The sequence below is a fragment of the Ascaphus truei genome, chromosome 1 (genome assembly GCF_040206685.1).
Source record: "Ascaphus truei isolate aAscTru1 chromosome 1, aAscTru1.hap1, whole genome shotgun sequence".
Classification (NCBI taxonomy): Eukaryota; Metazoa; Chordata; class Amphibia; order Anura; family Ascaphidae; genus Ascaphus; species Ascaphus truei.
The window spans coordinates 52,621,613-52,642,929 of NC_134483.1; the positions used below are offsets into that span (position 1 = coordinate 52,621,613).

The 21,317-nt window shown below is 43.3% G+C and overlaps 1 protein-coding gene across 5 annotated transcripts in view; it reads right to left on the reverse strand.

Moving 5' to 3' along the window:
* The window catches only part of LOC142487968 (UDP-glucuronosyltransferase 3A1-like), a 50,807-nt gene that overhangs the window by 18,479 nt on the left and 11,011 nt on the right, over positions 1 to 21,317 (reverse strand). Inside the window, exons 1-4 of one of the 5 annotated variants that reach the window (XM_075588202.1) lie at positions 19,023 to 19,134; positions 17,468 to 17,544; positions 5,706 to 5,807; positions 4,079 to 4,193 (exon numbers count right to left, since the gene is read on the reverse strand). In XM_075588202.1, the coding sequence (XP_075444317.1) occupies positions 4,079 to 4,193; positions 5,706 to 5,807; positions 17,468 to 17,492 (242 nt within the window). In that variant the 5' untranslated portion in view covers positions 17,493 to 17,544; positions 19,023 to 19,134. Of the gene's footprint in view, positions 1 to 4,078; positions 4,194 to 5,705; positions 5,808 to 17,467; positions 17,545 to 19,022; positions 19,177 to 21,317 lie in introns of those variants that run through there. The other 4 variants (XM_075588212.1, XM_075588192.1, XM_075588221.1 and 1 more) reach the window with 4 other exon arrangements.

Consider the following 21,317-nt stretch of genomic DNA (forward strand, 5'->3'; position numbering starts at 1 on the left):
GTATTCTTTCTTCGAGGCTTCTGTGACAGTCAGAGACGAATGTGTTAAGGCCCTCTCCTGGCTGAGGTGGACAGGTACAGTAAAATAATTCTTGCTCCTCTATAAAAGACTACTCCTCCTTCTCCTTGATGTCTTACGGTTTTCCCCAAGCTGAAATGATACTGTACACCATACTCCCGGCACCAATAGAAAAGACACACAAGGGAGGGAAGTAGAACTGCCATAGAGGGTTCGAGGAAAGAAATAATCAGTAAGAATAATTCTTCAGGTTTCCTCCTTGCCCTCCATGGCAGTCAGAGACGAAATGGAAGTACCATAGGAATTTCCTGGGATGGGTAAAGTAGACAAAAAAATTATATATATATATAATTTTTTTGTCTACTTTATATATATATATATATAGGGTAACAATACGATACTATATTTGGATCCACGAAATCAGGAGACAGCACTCTAGGGTTTGAGGAATAAAGCTGTATTTTCAAAGCATGGCACAGTACATCCAACGTTTCAATCCCTGGAATGGGACCTTCCTCAGGGTTACCACCCGTTCGGTAGACCGAAACATTGGATGTACTGTGCCATGCTTTGAAAATACAGCTTTATTCCTCAAACACTAGAGTGCTGTCTCCTGATTTCGTGGATCCAAACACGGTATCGTTATCCTATCTTTCTGTATGTGACTTGCACCTACAAATATCAATTGCTATTGGAGTGCTGACTGACTTTTATTACAATATATATATATACACACACATATACCACCATTACCTTAAAGAACAACCAACTACAGACTTCTGTATACCGCAAACCTACAGATAGATCCAGCTATATGAGGGACAACAGCTTCCACCCGACACACTAAGCATGCAACCATCTACAGTCAAGCCATACGATACATATGCTTCGACACAACAGACAGAGGCCAGCGGATTACAGCCTTGAGATTGGATTTCATAAACCGTGGCTATAACCATTTTAAATCCCTGCATTTATTTTCAAACCCACAGTTTCCACTGCTCAGTGCCGTTTGGACTGCGTGCATTCTGCATAAATTGTGATGCCCACAGCACGTTGCAGCATCTTTTAGTCCCAGATTAAGGCAGGAAATTTTGTATTGCTCTATACAGGGTTTATTTACAGGGTTAAATTATACACTAACAGGGCCACCGTCCCTTTAAGTCAAAACAAATCATAAAATAAATGCCTACTCCTCTTAGGAGACTAACTATACATGCAGCTTCAGCCCTTACTAACTAGATGGACAGATAAGCTGGTTACCACCCCAAAACAAGTACTATTACAGTATATCTAAACATACCCAGTCTCTGCCACCGCAATATAGTGTTTCTCTTATCTGTTTCTGTTGGGGCTCCATGTAGTTCCCTCTGGACCCTGCGGGAGTTCAGAGAATCCCTCCTCTGTAGATCCAATGCTAAGGACAGGACAGCCCTTGTGGATTCTTTCTAGAAGGAGAAATGCTTCTCCTGCAGCTGTATCGATAACAACCTCCAGAAAGTGTAGTTGCTGTACCGGTATTAGTTAACTTTTTTCCCAACTGTTGACTAACAATCCGTGTTTTGACAACTCCTATTTTCATAACTGTCTCAGTGGTATAAACTATGCTTTTGTAAGTGAGTAAGGCAGTCACTGTATCATTTCTTTACACACCTATCTAATGACAGACTTCAACCACCAACCCAACTCATCTCACCCCACTCCACATGTCTTACCATTTTCATTCAAGCTTCCTCCCAAGGGTTACCAGAAACACAATACAGATGTGGGGGGAAACTTGCTCTGCTACTTTGTTACTGCTCCATCTCTTACATTATCCACCCCTTTCGGTCTAGGAAATGTGGTCGTGGCCGTTTTGTCGTGATCAAATCGCCACTGGCGCTCAGCCGCCACTGGCGCTCAGCCGCCACTCACCCCGCCGCCGGGACATCTCTCTGCCGGCCGCTTCGCCACCAAGGTAAGCCACTAACCTTACCCCAAAAACCCCAAATCTTAACCTCTAATACTAATGCTACCCCCTATCCTAAAAACCTTTACCTCTTACCTTAAAACCCCTTACCTGAAAAACCTTAACCCCTTACCCTAATCTCTACCCTAAAAACCTAACCTCTTACCCTAAAACTCCTAACCGGTAAACCCCCTGAAATTAACTTGCTTTATTGGAGAAACGACCGGCGGCTAAGTATCCCGTGGTGGAGCATATGCAGTGAAGAGTCCCTCGGTGGCCAAATGCTGGCACTGACGTGGTCGTGGCAAAACGGCCATGACCAAATGTCCGATTCCACACCCCTTTAACTTAAATCAACCCCAAGGCATTATAACATGCACGTTATTGTGTGTACGAAATGACCAAATATAATCCATCAACTCTCCATATCTCCAGAAGGACATTAATAAATTAGAGATTGGGTAAGAAAGGTCTACTAAAACAGTGCAAGTTGTACATCATAAAATGTCATCAGTAAAGAACTAAAAAACCTCAACATGTGCAGCTTGGTATAGAGAAAGGAGAGGGAGTTATGGTTGAAACTTTTAAATATATAAAGGGTTTCAATGAGGTGCAGTATGGACGGGTATTTCAGAGACAGAGAAATGCTAGAACAAGAGGTCATGCTCGGAAACTGTTGGTGGGCAGGCTCAGGGGAAATGTGAGAAAGTACTTCTTCATGGAAAGGGTTTTGAATCAGTAACATAGTCTCCTAATAGAGGTGGTAGAGGCTAATACAGTAATTACATTAAAAAACACCAATGATAAAATAGTGTCTGAGGTTTTAAAACACATAATGGGCAGACTGGGGGGTCATGTGGTTCTTACCTGCTGTCAAATTCTATTTTTCGATAAAACTTATATAACCATCCCTGCCCGGCTTCTAGGGAGATTACATTGGTGTATACTGTTTGGCTACTCAGCATGGGTTACCTTGAGTCAGAGTGCTGGGTTCAGGCAGCTGGCCAATGAGGCAGCAAGGATGGAAAATAATGGGCACCAGGAACTTTTGTAGTACATCTTTATTCATATCCCCAGGCACAGGGACACATCATTCACATCCAACAATATTGTACTGTATTACTGTCTTTATTCATCCCTAACATAACAAATAAATGGGGGCCTGGTCTGTTCTATTACTTTATGAATACACCCTCTAACTTCTCCCCGAGGCTCCTCTCCTCTTGTCCTCCAAGAACTTAACCTTTCTCGAACCTTCCTCCTATCCTAAATAGTCTCCCGTGATGTCAAAATCCCTATGGTAACACAGAGTGGGACATGTGTAAACCCATTATAAACACAACTGAAATATTTAGCCTGTTGCATTGATAAAGTTGCATAGCTAAGTTTGGCTTATGGAAATACAAAGCTAAAAATCAGTTCACAGGTAAATTTGGTTCTGGTTTAAATGTTGTCTTTGTACTATGGACGAATCGATCCTTCAGGTTATTGAGTTTGTACTTTCATAATCTACATTTCGCAGGAAATGGGAGGAAACAAAAAAAAGACACATTGTATGTGCTCATTTATATGTCCCCACCCAAAATCTAGAGATATGCATTTCAAGCACTCTATGATGCGATCAAGGACTTTTAGCCGTGGCCTTTTACAACACCAAATTGCAGTGGCTGTTTAGTTGCTGCACACTTTGCCGCCTGGACAATTCTCCCGGAGGACAATTCATCACCACCATTTTCCTGTGTCATGCAGCCACACTAACCTTAATATTAAGTTAATGCAGGAAAATGGGGGGTAATGCAGGTGGATTGTGGGATCACGAGTTTCTTGCAAAGGGCTAGTGGCATCGAAATGGTGACGACAAAACAGCAGTGGTGAACTGTTCGACAGTGGCTAAATAGCCAAAGCTATCTGACGGTGATGAAACTGCCCCTGTGAATTGTCCGATACCAGTATGATGCTCGTGATACTGGAACAGGGTTTTGGTACTTATATAGGATATAAGGATGGATCCTTGCATGCATTTTTTTTTTTACTGAAATAGAGCAAATATTTTACAGGGGACAACTGCAAATTTATAGCACAATATGCTTTTAAATGCTCTGTATCCCATACCTGCCCATGAAAAAGTCTTTCTGATGCTGTAAGAAGACCTCTCTGAATTCTTGAAGATAACCCTCATCAAGAGACCATGTGGTAATCTGATATGGACTGGGCCGCATTTTGTAGCCTAAAATAAATAATTTAACCGTTAGTAAAGAATAACATAGTGAAGTTATCGTGCAAATATAGTGAATTCATCAAGTGTTGGTTTTACTGCCACCTACATGTGATTGTATGTGTATGTTCATGAATTCTGAATCTGATACTACAGTATTGAGCAGCACTTTTTAATACAACTTCAATTACAACCGAGTCCATATTTCCGCCAATAGGAAACGTACAATTCAATCACACTAGAATGGTGCGTCTCTGTGTATACACATTAAACCTGAGTATTTCTCCGCTCTTGACTTGTTGCAACGAATTACAGCTTGTTGAAATAATATTGCTGATCACGTAAAGCAGTGGTTCCCAACTCCAGTCCTCAAGGACCACTAACAGTGCAGGTTTTAAGGCAATCCTCTCATTAGCACAGGTGGCCCAATCATTGTGACTGAACCACCTGTGCTCAAGCCGGGGTATCCTTAAAACCTGCACTGTTACTGGTCCTTGAGGACTGGGGTTGGGAACCACTGACGTAAAGTAAACAATATGCCGACAAGTATATCCACAAACTACAGCTGACCCCTTCTAGAAGTGGGGAGGGAAACCCGGGCAATTAATATTGCAACATCACCATTCCAAACCTCTCAACAAAGACTAAGTGAAGTGTTGGATAATTTTCAATTGGGCCTCAGAGGGAACCATTTTTTCTTGAGCAAGGTGTCCACACAATTTTTGTTGAGCCGGGTAGGGGAGTTTGTTATGTGGAGCTTGCTGCCGTCAACTGTGACCTTGGAAGATTGGGGACAGGACAACACCCAATGGATACGGCCAGCTAGGCTCCTCCTGTCGGCAACTTTGGGAGCATGACATGGCCCCTCCAGAAAACGCAACCTATCCTGATATAATTCAAGTGTATCACAGAGTTTCCGTAGATTAAATTGTAATATTGGTGCTGTATATCGCAATATCGCTCAACATATCACACAAGAGACAACAATAAAGCCAGCTAGATCTGTACATATAACCTACTCTGGAGAAGCCTCAATGCTTTGTTCATCTCACCAGTGAGGGCCACACAGAGAATATTACACAAGGCAATGGCTGGGAATGGTGACCTTAAACTATAAGCCCTAAAGTACCCACGTGCACTTCATTAACCTTTCTCTCTCTTCAACAGGTAGTTAACTAGTTTACAAGCTCATTTGCTGCAACAACAAACATTGCACAAACCTTTATATGTATTATACGCTAATTTTCCAACGAGCACATCACTGGGCACTGCAAACATATATTATATTGCCATATGAATAAAATACAGTATGTACAAAAAAAAAAGAAGTTGAGGCATAAATATTTAAAGCAACTCTGTCTTTGCATTAGTAATTCTTCATCAAATGACCAGTTCTGATGTGAAGAACATTATGTATTTTAGACCTAAAAATAGTTTCTTCCTGTGTGTCAGAACATACACAGCAATGTGCACCAGCTCAGTCGGGAGCACTAACAATACATGGAAATGCTTTTTGCTACATACCTGGAAGCATCCCATCCCCAAACTGAAGTAACATTCTCACTTCATGGCCACTGTCATGAAGAAGGCGTGACATCTCGTCCATCAGGAGGTAATGACTTCCACCTAATAATCACAGTATTAATGTGTACATTGAAATTGTCCATACGAAAAGCAAAGTTTGGATATAAAGAAGAGCATTTCTAGTATCATTACAACAAACATTTTCTCTTTTACACGTTAGAGAATATTTGGAGACGATTCAATACCTCAATACAAATGTTGTTGCGAGTGTAACTTTGTATGAAGACATGCAGGGCAGCTGTGTGTGTGTAGGGGGGTGGGGGTATTGTGTGTGTGCAGGGGAGTTTGGTGGAGGTATTGAATGTTTGTGTATGTGTAGTTGGGTTTGGTGGGGGGTAATGTGTGTGTGCAGGGAGTTTTGGTAGCGCTATAATGTGTGTGTAGGGTTTATGGGGGTATTTTGTGTTTGGTGGGAATATTGTGTAAGCGTAGAGTTTTTTGTGTGTATAGGGCGGTTTTGTGGTCATATTGTGTGTATCTGTAGGGGGTTTTGTGGGGGTATTGTGTGTGTGTGTGTGGGGGGGAAGTATTTGTGCATGCGTGCATGCATGGGGGGGTTTGTGAGAATATTGTGTGACCAGTGGAGGGGGGGCAATTGAGTTGGGTATTGAGTTAGAGGAGGTGGGGAGGGTGTGAGGGAGAAAGGAATAGTGTAAGATGTGGAGAGAGATGGGAGGGAAGAATGAGAGGTGGGGAGATAAATATATGGGGGAAGGGAGGAGGGAGTGGCGGGGGTATGAGCGAGAGTGTGTATAAGATTTCTCCCTGGATCAACATCCTTCCCATGTTTAATTATTTGGTATATCCCTGTATACCTTTCCTTTCTAAAAATATGTTCACATTTTTTTTAAGTTATCTATTGTATCTGCCATCACAGTCTCCATAGGTAACGAATTCCACATATTAACTGCCCTTACTGTAAAAACCCTTTCCTTTGTTACTGGTGAAATCTCCTTTCCTCCAACTTTAAGGGATGACCCTGTCTTGTTTGTACTGTCTGTGGCATGAATAATTATTTTGAAAGCTCATATATTTGTATATAGTTATCATATCCCCTCTTAGAGACCTCTGTTCTAATGTAAATATCACTTGTGAACACATTCATACGTCTCAGACAGGTCTGCAACCATGCTTTTCACCATTATCTCCTAGCATACAGTGCATCCACTACCACACTGGATTCTTGGAAATCACAAGCAAATTAGCACACTTTTGCTTCAAATCCATTTTGACACGGACCCCTTGTAAGAATTCCAGTTCAATGACATTATTATATTGTAATTAGGTTTGAATCCGGTGTATAAAAACAAAATGCAACGCATACAGTATGATTTTGTCTGATTTGCAACTATTCTTTCTATAATATATATTATATTGCATATGATATTAATCTAGTGGTGAATAAACATGTTCTGTAGATTTCAGTTGCAAGATAAGTATTTTAATCCATGGCTAGATAGGAAAGTCATACAGCTGTCTTGAGATGTCTGGGGAAAGGCAAGCAAGAGGCAGACAGTTACTAGTGATATGCAGAAGTAATCAAAACTAATAAGGAGTGCTAAGATTTTTCCAGAAGACATGTCATATTTGGTAATAAACTTATATGGAGGGTGGGCAGTTCCTTATAAGATATTACATAAGTTTTAAGCTGTAGGACTTTATCTGATAATTGAGCTTAGTGGTGGCAACGGCTGACTAAGGGATATTATCTGAATAAATACTGATAGATGTAGCTGGTAGAAAAGACAGAAGGATTACACCCAGAACGATGTGGGAGGGTTAACACCAGGAGAGAGAAGTAACAAGGTTTAACATCATGATAAAAGCTTTAACAGAAGGATTCCACACAGGAACAGAATAATATGTAACCATCTTTGAAGATATCGTAATTTATTTGAACGTCACCGAAATGATGTACTATTTCTGTATGCGAGTATTTATCTTCAGAATAAACATTTATTTTTATGTACTAAAACCAGAATGCCGAGTACTGTTATGCTGGAGTAATCTTTAGAAAGAGATGCAAAGGACATTTTATACACCTATAAACTTATGCATGCCTCATTAAACAGCTTTTCAGCACAGCCAGGGTTAAAGTTCATAGCCAGTAAACCTACTCACAGATAGCTGTTTTGACCTTTTGGGTCTCATCAGTGTGATGATGTTGGTTATACTGGCTTTGCAATTTGAAGCTAGGATAAGTTAAACAAATCTAATTTAGCTTACCTCATCTAATAAGTCAGATTTTCCATCCCCTTTATTAATTTGGTAGCACTTCTCTGCACTTCTTATAGTACCATAATGTATTTTTTATGGAGTGATGCCCTAAACTGTACTCCATATTCAAGGTGTGGTCTCAATAATGCTTTATACAGTTGCATCGGTAATTATTGAGCATTCAAAAAGATTTTTTTGTGGATTTAGTAGAAACTTTAAATATTTACAAGTATATGATCCGTATCAGTATTCACAAAGCAGTATTTTCCCAAATATTAAACACTAATTTTCTTAATTCGGATACTAGAACATTCGTTTTCTCAGACTCAAGGAATCAACAGCACATCGGGCAATGAAAAACGATTCTCATGATAATATCATGAGATATTAAGTTGTTTAATCAATCTGGTGGTTCAGGGGTTAATGTGGTTACCGTTTGTTTTACAAATTCAATATACTGGGTTTATGAAAGGTCAATACTTTTACTGGGTCTGTGCAGATCTTTAAAGAGTGCCTATTTGGTGGGTTATCACTTATGGCCCACTAAAAATACAAGATGTGTTGTATGGGGCTGATTGAATCTAGAGATAAGGGCATTTGTTTTGCCAGAGATGGGATTAAATTATGGCTCTCTTTACATCTTTATAAACAGGACCCTTTTAAAGTTACTTTCAAAGCATTCTCTGGAGGGTTCTGTAAGTACAGGGGGCAAGGCTAAGAAAGTATTCCACAAGAGAGTAAATTTATTAAAAATAAGGCTAAAGTATAACGTGCAGATATCTGTAATCGTTGCAAGGAGACGCAGGCAGTGAGGCCTGACACTTAAGGTCTGGAAGGTAGCCAGGGACAAATATCCATTTGTCACTCAAATTTAGGAGCAAGTCGTCATAATTAGTCTTGTTACGTCCGTCATAATCACCTGAATCTATTACTATGACTCACGTCTGTCTAAGTATTAGAGAAAGGAAGTTATGAGTGTGTTAATATATTGAGGTAAGAATGTAAACGTCTCTTTAGGAGGTTTTTTTCCTCTGCCTTAAAACCATCAACCTAGCAGCTGATTTACGACAGGGGTGGGCTTATGTGGTTTTCAATGGGAGAAAAATGGTATATGGGGTTTGCTCTGGAGTTATGAAATCAGAATTCAACAGAGGTGTGTTTGGGATCAAACGTGAATTCTCATATTTCTACGCCAGTGACCTCTCTGAGGGAAAACCTATGACATGTGGTAAAGTACTGTACATGGATTTCTGTTTTATGTTTTATCACGTTATTTTAAGAAGCTGTTCTGCATTTATTGTAACTACAGTATATGTTTTTGTAATCCCTTTCTGTAATCTAAGCACTGTCATTTTGTATATATTAAACAATTCTTAAAGTATTGCTTAGTGGCTCTGAATGAACTGTTGCACGCTTTGTAGAGTATTTACATGTTCTGACACATTTTGCTACAACAGATTTTTGTTTGTTAATACGTGCATAGTTTTTTCTATAATAAAAAGGGACCTGAGACCCTGGCAGATATATATTAATTACATATCTTGCATACTTCTCGGGTGGTGGACGCGACAGATATGATTGCAATTGAGGAAGGGGTTAATATTAACTCATTGAAAGTACCTTGCAGAGGAGAAATGTGAGTTGGCTAGAGTAGCCATGTATATTAACCCTGGCTGTATATCTAAGTCACGTGCTCACTTGTCTGCTGTTCGTGACAGATGATATATGGCGACAGATCGAGGGGAGATATTGTTCATTTGAGGGACATTTGCGAAGGTGAAAAGTGGGCCAGCTTCAGCGCTGTGTATTAACTCTTGTTCCGTATGCAGGCTACGTGCTCACAGGTGTGCCGTGCGTGACAACCATGAATTGAGAAAATATAATAAATGCACAAATGAAATTGCAGAACATTTTTGCTAAACAGCAAAAAGATACAGTAAATCCCTCACAGTTTTTCTATTGACAATGGAACCCAGACAGGAGGATGGGAGTTGGAGAGATTCTGCACTAGTTTGCAGTCTGTGTGCTTTCTAAGCTTTTATTTCCTGGAACTCTTCCCATTCCATTAAAATTCTAAAACAAACACTGTGCTGCCATGATTGGCTCTAATTAATGTTTCGTAATTAGTGATGTGTCCATGAACAGCAGGGGATTGAACAAACGCCTACTGTGCCAAACAATTTTTTTTAAAATATATTTCCTTTGATTCTTTCAAGCTATGGCTATGTGAAGTTTATTTTAGAAAAAAAATACTTTTTGGGGAAAAGTTATATTTTTTTTTTCATCCAATGTACGGTCATGCTAACATTTTTTAATTAATGAATGTTACGCAGTTAGATGTCCATAGTTTCACAAACTCAGCACAGGTCAATAACGGTAGCTGTTCATACTGTTAAATATGGAAGAAAATTATTCTGGAAATGACGCAGATCCGATGAGAAAAGTCAGACACTTCAAGGTGTGGTCTTACTAATGCTTAATTATGGTTACTTCCCTTCCATCCATTCCCCATTTAATAGATAAGATATTGTTTGCCTTTTTTAATTTGTAAATTGCCTGTTTATTCTTCTTTCCCAAACACATAACCTTACATTTGTAGCCATGCCTGGCTTAGCTAACAATCTACCCTGCCTGACATGTAAATCTTGGTACAGTGCAGGAAGTGTTAGGCCCAAACCAGGGTTTTCTCCACCAGCAAGCAGCTCCCTTGAGTGACAAGGGGGAGGCGGCCTAAGGCCTGTGTTCTGCCCAATAAGGGGCTGACCATGGACCCTCCCCCTCGGTACTTAAGGGGCTGCATCACCAAATTGTTTCAGTTTGTCTCTCCCTTGAGAGAGACTAGTCTCACAAGAAAGGTGTGCAGGGCTCTGCCATCTTCTATCCCCTTCTCTTGGGGAGTGGGGGTGAGAACTATACCCCCTGCTCCACCAAAGAGTAGGGGAAGATCTAGGACCGCCCTCTGTGCCCATGGCTCGGGGGGGGGGTGAGTCCAGGGACCATCCAGAGGCTGGAGACCAGTTTAAAGTATGCAGTACTGCCTGTAAGCTGTACTCTTTATTGAGAAGAATAAAGACTGTTCCTGTTTCAAATATACTCCTGCCTGGGTCTACAGTCTATGGGAGTATGAGAGAGTTCTTCCGCAGGGAGTGCCTGGACTCCTGGAGCCTGCGGCAGATGGAGGCGCTGACACCAAAGTGAGAAAGAACCCGCAGTCACCCCTAAAGCCTGTCCTGTTTCCCCAACAACATCGGCGGGATCTCAAATCTTCTGTGAGCCAACAGGTATGCAGCCTCATCACACACCTGGTAGTCAGGGAAATCTCCCAGAGGGTGGGGGAAACACCGCTACACATTTATCTGTTGTAAACCTCATCTGCCATTTACCTGCCCAAGTTTCCAGTCTCTCCAAGTCCTTCGGTAGAGATATTACATCCTGCTCCGATTTTACTACCTTACACAATTTAGTATCATCAGCAAAGATGGAGACTGCTCTCTATGCCAACCTCAAGGTCATTAATAAACAGGTTAAAAAGCAGGGGTCCCAGGACCAATCCTTGAGGTACTCCACTCACGACTTTAGCCCATGTGATAATTTATTAATTTGCCTGGGAAAATACTGGGACAATCTCACATTAAATGATGCAACATTTCTGTGAGATTCTGCAGCCAGACTAATGGCCCATTGGATTAACAGAGCGGTGGTCCCTGCAGTACCTTTCAGTTTCAATGGGACATTCAGGGACCCCCACTGTGTTAATCCGATGGGCCATTAGTCTAGCTGCATAAATCTCACAGAAATGTTGCAGTTTACTGGGAGATTGCCCCAGATTTTCCAAGGCAAGAGGTCGGGTACTGGTGGCTGCATCTGTAGATGTTTCATGATGAGTATTTTCTATATTAACATAACAGAGTCTCTAAAAATGAAAAATACATTAATAAACAGAGTATAAAAGGAAAGCAGGGGACTGAAAGAATTTAGGAGCCTGGTCAAGATTTGTCTCTCTGCAGGCGGAAGTGGTCTTTGAGTCACTGTACACAGTGTAGTGTAAGAGTACAGGCATACCCCGCTTTAAGTACACTCACTTTAAGTACACTCGCGAGTAAGTACATATCGCCCAATAGGCAAACGGCAGCTCACGCATGCGCCTGTCAGCACGTCCTGAACAGCAATACCGGCTCCCTACCTGTACCGAAGCTGTGCACAAGCGGGGAGACTATAGAGCCTGTTACACATGTGTTATTTACATCAGTTATGCACGTATATAACGATTGAAGTGCAGTACATGCATCGATAAGTGGGAAAAGGGAGTGCTTCACTTTACGTACATTTTCGCTTTACATACACACTCCGGTCCCATTGCGTACGTTAATGCGGGGTATGCCTGTACTATTCACTTTTAAGCAGAGGCTAGTATTTCCACCAAACATAAACGCTGATTTTCCCCAATACACAAGTTGGAGAAATAACATTCATTAATTGGAGATCGGTTTCTTAGGCTTCGAGGACTATGACACATCCAAGCCATGAAAGACCAAATATTGATAGGGGTGCTATTTTGTCAATGTGTTTATATCCTGATTTTTACGCACACAAATTATTTGAAGAAAAAAAAGCCAAACTATAAGCAGCAATTTACCTCAGAAACCTATGCTAGTTTAACTCATACAATGCTAGACTCTTGCCCCCTGAACATGTCCTTCTGTGTTTCTTTAATGTTTTTCAATGGTATGTAGCACCCCCCACCCCCCAAGGGAGATTTGTCTTGCTACCTGGTGTAATGCTGCTCACCTGTAGGTTCTCAGGAGCTCTGAGCATCCGCTGATGGTATTGGGGATCAACAGGTCAGGCTTTTGGGTTTATCTTCTTTCTCTTTGGTGCAGCACCACCATCCTCCAAGGCCTATCATAGAAAGGAGCAGTCCCTGCAGGAAAACTCTCTTCCCTCCCCCTGAATAACTGCATCCTCAGGCAGGAGTAAAACAACAGGTGGTCTTTATTTGTCTCGCAGCATACATATCTCTCTTGGTCCCTGGAGCAAACCCAAGGAGCTTGAGGCCCCAATAGTCTCTCCTTAGCGCCCTTACCCCCTGATAAGGGGAAATAGCTCCCACTCCCCTGAGGGAGGGGACAGACACGAACCAGATCCCTGGCTCCACAGTAGGTGGGCAGCACCTTGGCCATTAGCCCACCCACCCTGTAACTATCGCTCGGGTGGGGTTGCCTCAGATGTCGTCACGGACAGTTGGCGAAGCTCCCTCTCGCACCGGAAGCCGTACTCACCACTCCGGGGATGATGTGGCGACACTCCAGCAGGAGTACCGCGATGGAGCCTCCAGCCTCGATTTCAGCCAGCACAGAGTCCGATACTTGGGTCAGCAACTTCCGACAGGACGCCACACTCATCACCGGAGACACAGGTGATGATGGTTTAGTCGGCAAACTGGAAGAAGAGGACCGCTGGGACTTCACCATATAACCGGCGTTGGCTTGTAAGTAGAGAGCCCGCTTTTAAAAAGGTCCATCTACTCCGATCACCTCGGCAGGTAATTCCCACTCATATTCGCAGGTAAAGTCCGAATTGGGGACAAACAGTTCCCTCCTGGCTTCAGCTTCCAGAGAGCTCGCTCCCAATTCATCAATTCATAGGCCATAGTCCCGGCAGTAGCCCCAGTCCAGGCAATGCCGGTCTACATGACACATGTCATAGAGAGCCATCGGGCATGCTCTATGAACTTCTGTAGCCCACAGATGAGATCATAGAAGCCCCGTACGTCCTTCTGGCTAGGCGCAAGTTGAGGCGACATCTGTGGTATGGTACACCACACCTCTTGCAGGACTTCTAATTCCCCGCCTGGGCAGTCGCATCGCGAGCAAACGTATTGGAGGAAGTCCTTCCCATTTATTTGCACCGCCAGGAGTCCTCCTGGTAGCACATAGTGGGTAGCGACTTTCTCAGCCATAATATTCACTGGAACAGGGAGCAAGGCTAATGTAGGACTTACTCCTTCAGTCACCATCTGCAAGGTGCATTCGGCTACGCCCCTCGTGGTGTCACTCCGATCAGTGCCTCATCCCTCTGGTGGATGCAGGAGTCCAGGCACTAAGATGGGTGCGGCTTCAGTTTTCTCGCCAAGCCAGGCACAATTTTGCAAAAGAAAAAGCTTGCATCTAGCACAGCTTACCACACGGTTCTCCCATTTTGTGGGAAACGCTATTGCACGCGCTGCAACCTCCCTTCGTGGGGGTGTCCGGTCCCTTGGATCCCGAGAGCCCCCTGAGATGCTACACATGCTCCCTCAGCAGCTGGCCCTGATACAGTGGTTTTCAAGCACCTCTCAGCTCGGCATAGTGGAGATCAATTCTCTTTCTTCTGCAAAAGCCTGCCTACTCACATGTCAGCAGCGCCTCCAAATGTAGCACTCCCCCCCCCCACCTACGGGAGATCTGTCCGCTACCTGGTGTTTGTGGTGCTCACCTGTAGGTTCTCAGGAGCTCTGAGCAATGGTATTTTGGATCAACAGGTCAGGCTTTTGGGTTTATCTTCCCATCTCTTTGGTGCTGTGCCTCCATCCTCCAGGGCCTATCATAGATAAGAGCAGTCCCTGCAGGAAAACTCTCTTCCTTCCCCCTGAATAACTGCATCCTCAGGCAGGAAGTAAAACAATAGGTGGTCTTTATTTGTCTCGCAACATACAGATCTCTCTTGGTCCCTGGAGCAAACCCAAGGAGCTTGAGGCCCCAAGAGTCTCTCCTTAGCTCCCTTACCCCCTGATGGGATAAGGGGTATCAGCTCCCACTCACCTGAGGGGACGTGAACCAGATCCCTGGCTCCACAACATCCACAACCACAAACTCCTATACTTTGAGCTGCAATCCCTTTTTATTACAAGGGGAGGGTCCCAGGTCTTAGACCCGGTGGGTGGGCAGCACCTCGGCCTTGGGCCCACCCCTCCTGTAACTACTGGGGAGTTACTTACCACAGCAAGAAATGAACCCTAACACTGCCTGCACTGATACCAGGACTTAAAGTTGTGTGAAAAAGAAAGTACACCCTCTTTGAATTCTAATTGTAAGCTCTTCGGGGCAGGGACTCCTTTTCCTATTATTACTTTCATGTCCGAAACGCTTATTCCCATTATGTGTTATATTAATATGTCACGTGTGTCACTGCTGTGAAGCGCTATGTACATAAATGGCACTATATAAATAAAGATATACATATACATACATACAGCATATTAAATAAGGGGCTAAGGTTGCGGCCACAGTACCTGCGCTGCACGCGCTTCAGCGAGGCTGGCGGCGTGTGCAGCCGATTCCCCTGGTCTGCAGGGAGCTGAAGACCAAAAGACAGGGGGCGGCGTGACGGGGGAGGGACGGGGGCGCGGCCGTGACATCACCCGGCAGGTTCGCCCTCATTGGCTGAACCGCCGGGGCATGGCTTAGCGCTCCGTCGCGACTCCTGCTCACAATTCTCTTGCGAGCTGGAGTCACTGTCGGCGCCGCGCAGCGCCCCCTCCTCGCAGCGGGCCCGGTCCCATTGTGCAGCGGCTATTGTCCCTGCAGCGTCCCCCACAGCGGGCGCTGCAGTAGCCAGCGGAGACCTGGCCTAAATTGGAGAAGGATAAAGCAATAGAAAATAGTGACTAGTTTACAAGCATGTGCCACTGATATGTTTTGTACTTTGATTTCATGACAAGGGAAATGACCTGTATCCCATAATGAATCCAAGTTCCTAGTTTAAAAAGTAATATATATATATGTCAGGAACTCCTCTCAGGTTACACCCTGTGTTCACAATCACTGAAGTTCCCTTGGTTGAAAGTGAACTACACAGTCCCAATAGCCTTGAATAAGGCTTTGCAGCACAGGCAGGAGAATAACATGTCCTTACTTTAGACAGACAGGGAGATCTATTCAGAGACCCTACCGGTTTCACCCCAGATGAAGTTTTTCACAGACGAAACTGGTAGGGTGAGGGTCGCTGAACAGATCTCCCTGTCTGTCTAAAGTAAGGACATGTTATTCTCCTGCCTGTGCTGCAAAGCCTTATTCAAGGCTATTGGGACTGTGTAGTTCACTTTCAACCAAGGGAACTTCAGTGATTGTGAACACAGTGTGTAACCTGAGAGGAGTTCCTGACATCACCAGCCCCTCTGCTGCAGTCACAGACAGGATGTTATCCTTACATGCCTGTTTATTTCAGCTACATTGTAAGTAGCCACTTTTCTTGCGCTTTATTTATATGATAAAACGTACTTCACCATATTGGCATTTTTCTCTTTTATAGATCATATCTTGTCTTGGATTCTTATAAGGATATTCTACGTATTTATCCCACAGGTGTTAGACATTTAAACGCCTGTTGTCTCTGATTTGCGCCTTTTGTATTATATATATATATATATATGTACACACACACATTATATATATATATACACACACACAAACACATACACACACACAAGAAACGCATAGGGAAAAACATACCTGAAGAAGGAACCCATGTGGTGCTGAAATCTAGCACTCTTTTTAACCACAAGTTAGCTATTAAAATATTGCTTCTACCTCATTTTTGTTTTGCCTGAGGGTAGGAAAAACACCAGTATTTGCTTTCTCTGCTCACAGGATCTTAGGCTGGGGCCATGGTACCGCAGACCGTGCGGAGGCGTCCTCACGCTGAGCGATCAGATTACCTTAATGCTGCGTTCGCGTCCATGTGGTGTGCGGGCGGAAGCGGGAGGGGGTGCGCGTTGCACAAGAAATCAGTTCAAACTGATTTCTTGGTGCGTCCGGCCGGTCACGTGAGCGGTTCGCCCAATGAGGACGAACCAGCTCCGTCACGCCCCTAGGAACGCCCCCCACGGCCCATCCACCATGGCCAGGGAAAGCACCTGCTTACCTCACAGTCTCCGCTCGGGAGAAGGCACCATGGCCCCAGCCTTACAGACTACACCAGCGGTTCCAAACATTTTTTTTACATTGTTCACCCCCTGCCAGATAATATTTGTTTGACGAAACCCTAATTAATAAATGTTCGATAACTTACTCAGCAGACAATCGATAACAAAACTGTGTGACCAATCCCCGGCAGTATAGTGTCCTGAGCTCGTGGGGGAAACATGCGCTTAATAAGAACCAAACTGACCCTCAGTGTGTGTAGACAGCATGAGTGGTATAGCTGTCAGTCACTGTCGGAGCTTCCAAAGTCACGTCCCACAATGCCTTGGTGCTGTGGATGCAAAGCATTGTGGGGAGCAACTTCAAAGCTCCACGCTGAGGTGCAGTTTGAGGTCTTAAGTGCACAGTCCCCACACAGGATCCCTATAAAGTTAATCTGTTAGCTCAATTTCTTTCTGGGTGTGGTGATGCAAAGTGTGTATGTGACTCTCACGCACACGAATAAGAGATGATCCAGGCACACGGACTTTGCAAAATAAGAAATTTAATACAGCTTAAGAGAGCAACGTTTCGAGTGCTACTCACAGTGAGTGCACCGCGTGTTGCGCATACGTGGACCTCCGTCGCGTCATGGTGGGACCCGATTCTGCGCCGGTATACACCTGCAGCATATTTTGGATGGTAAGTCATGGGGTATACAATTGTGCAGTCCCCTATACATGCCAGCCCTCACCTTGACAAAGAGTGCGTAGCACTCGAAACGTTGGTCTCTTAAGCTGTATTAAATTTCTTATTTTGCAAAGTCCGTGTGCCTGGATCATCTCTTATTCCTGTGAAAACCTTGGGATCTACAGGACAGTCCCAGATACCAGAGCACCGGCAGTTGATATTGAGTGCAGAAGTGAGATGTGTGCCAGAAAAACCTCTTTGGATCACTCTCACGCACACAACACTTCAAAGGAGCATTTCTTAATGCTATGATGTAATGTCACGTTTATGACAAAAGTATTAAATACCTGCCACTCTAATGGACAAAATGATCTATAGCTGGTTCACAGGAGAACTTATAGAATAAGAGTTGAAGGATATGCTATCACACTTAACCTGCTAATTGCATGAAGGAGTTCAGTGATTTAACATTCTAACAGTTATCATCTACTAAATGTATACATTTAAAAAATAAACTCTAAAATATAGGTTTGTTGCTATACAGTCTGTGTATTATTTGATGTAAAAAAACAACTGGCAAAACTGATATATTCCATAATAACATTTCCAAATGATACACTGGTGAATACAGAGCAAAGTATAGTGAAGTACTTTAACACATTGTCGGCTTTGGAGGTCTATACATAAACACCTTTAGCTTTAGGACCAAACAGCAATATTAGAAAATGCATCCACTGCAGGTCTATGTATAATTCCACTAAAGTGTGTCGAAATGCGCATTGAACATTTATTTATTCTCGTGACTCTGCCAAATGTAAGAAACATGTTAATGAAATGCCAGTCTGCATGTGACTTTCACAGCAGCGTTACAACTTCTAAATTGCAGCAACACAGCTACAGCAATAAAGAAACATGCACTGTGGGTAAACCTATGATGTACTCCATGTGGCACAGGACCTGCTTGATCTGGAGATGACGAGATCTATTTTGTGTCTGCTCGGATCAACTGGTCGAAGTGCTCTGGCCTTTTGGTGGATCCCTTGCACTGCCTGGACAATTTACCTGAGTCCCTCAAATCCGCTTCCTGACTAAGTTCATTCGAGACTTCGGCTTTTTCCTACTTTAAACATGTCTAACTGTAACTTGTAATGTCGTCAAGGTACATGCACTAGGCACAACGTTGGCAACGAGAGCTAACTCTCAATGTATTTGTTTCCTGGTAAAATATTTAATAAATAAAATAATAAAATAATAATAATAAATAATATACACAAGACAGCCCTATTTCAGCATGGGAAGGGTTAAGGCCATAAGGAAGTGTTTGTCCAGGAAAAGGCTGTCAGTCAGTGTTCAACCTTCTGGTGAAGCTTGGCTGGCAAGGAAAGCAAAACGTGCTCAGCTTCAGCAAACAGCATTAATGAAAATAAAAGGCAAAGCTTCCTTGGCAAGGACTTGGCTTAGAGTGACTCACCTACGAAGCATAGTGTCAGGATCTTGGCTCCATGTGGCAGGAGAAACGGCTGCATGAAGAAGAGAAGAATCATGTGTTTTCTATCTGCAGCCATTCTTCAACTTAACACAGCAATGAAGCTGCAGTAATATTTGCAGTGTGTGTGCGATGGGAGAAGTTACAGAGTTCAGCCTGGGCGGAGCTCAGTCTTAGTAACACCCTTTCTGGCAACACAGCAACTAAATAAAGCGTGATTTCTCCTAGTCTATTACTGGAGAAACATTTAAAGGGATTAAAGCAGCAGTCCAAGCTGCCGTATTTTTTTTAATATATATATATATATATATATATATTTTCCCCCTTTCATATGTGCATCAATACAATCCACACAATGATAAGTAATTAGCTCCTGTGATCGATTGGCAAAGATTCGGCTCGGGGGTTCATTAAATGGCTGTCAGTGCAGCAGAAGAGGACCAAAGATGCAAAGTTCTGTGGGAAGATCATGTGACCAGGCAGTCACTACTCTAGATACAATTTTGGTGCGCTGCTAGAGAGAGGGCAGGGCTCAAAAAGGGGGTATGCCAGAGCCTGTTTCAGAAGAGGAAGGGGATGTGACTTTGTAAATGGTTGCTATAGAAACAAAAAATGCTTGTTACATTCTAATTCATTAAAAGTGTCATTTAGAGTTGTTGTTGTTTTTTGTTTTTAAATGCTACAAGTATTTTCTCATAGTACAGAACTGATTTATGCAAAAAAAAAATACACATGTAGGATATTGCTTGGTCTGCAGCATTAAAACTCAGGAAAATATATTTCATAATTTCACAAAGGCTTAAAGCAGCAATTCCCCAGATGCCAATGTGGATTTAACTCATATATTGTTAGTATTTAGGAGCAATCCCAGCAATATTCTACATGTGTGTCTTTCTTCAATAAATCAGTTCTGTAGTATTAGATAATACATACTACTTTTTTTTTTTTAATTCAACGTAATGCCATTTGTAATGAGTTTTAATTTAATGAGTAGTGTTGTACCGAGTCCTGAGGATTGCCGGGTACCGGGTATGTGGGGCAATTTGCAGGCCAGGTAGCATTGGCTTACCTGCATTGGCTTACCTGAGCAGGAGCGTTCCTATTGGACAGCTAGCTCCTCCCCGGCTGTCCAATAGGAACGCTCCTGCTCCAGTGTCACGGGAGACCAGGCCAAATACACCTTTATATTTAAGGGATCAGTCACAGGGCAAAACAGGCAGTAAAATAAATTGCGGTTTATTCGGATAATACCTCGGAAACACACAGAAATACAAGATACAGAGAATATACACACTTACTGGGGTTAAAAATAGGCTTTCCTAGGTGCAAGGCGCCTGCTTCAGCAAAAGCTTACCGTGATAGGACCCTTGTCCTGGACTCCTGGACCGAAATCCAGCCTGCTGGCTAGGCCTCTCCATGCTTCCCTGTGTGACTAGCTCTTTCACTCAGAAGCACCTTTGAGAGGCCCGCCAGCAGCTGCTGGTCTTCCAATCTCCAACAGGAAAAAGAGAGCTATCTCTGCAACACTGCACTCCCTTATATAGGGCTTGCCCCCTATCTAATACACGGAGGGGGGCTGGGGTCTAGGGGGAAACAAAGACTTTCTAATCTAGATATCCTGTTCACAGCCCTTCCCCCCCCCCTTGCCATGTGCTACAACATATACCTGAGCTGCTGGCATTGAAATGCTAATTCACATGTGGCTGCCTTTTGTCACCAAACTGTTTTTTCCTCACAGGACAAACACAAAATGCATTGTAGTTTTAAAACACAGAAAAACTAACATTTGGACCCAAGAGCTTGCACTCCACCATTTGCACCTATAATGTGGGGGTTCTAAAACTTTCTCTAAGACACCAGCTCTAATAACTTGCTGGCAGGCAATACAGGTTAAAATATCCCCCTCATGTTCCAGAAGTCTCTGCCCTGCAGCTATTTCTCATAAGAGGCCACCCACTTGTAAGCTTGCACAGGCAGTTACGGGCCCATGAGTCAATGGGGAATACACAGAGAATGCATTAACTAGCCCACTGGGCTTACACAGTTAACCACACACAAACGGTTCCTAGCTTATAACCCTATGGGGGATAGTATAAGGGGAACAACATTACAGGGCAGCACAGTAAGGTACAATATTAGACCCAGACACTCTCAGCCCTTGCCATACGGTTTCAGGGTCAGCAAGCCGGGCTCCACCTTTATTACTGAAGGCCGACTACGCCCTACCGTCACATCCGGTCACATGGTCCCCCGGCTCACACCAGCATCAGCTGTGTGCTG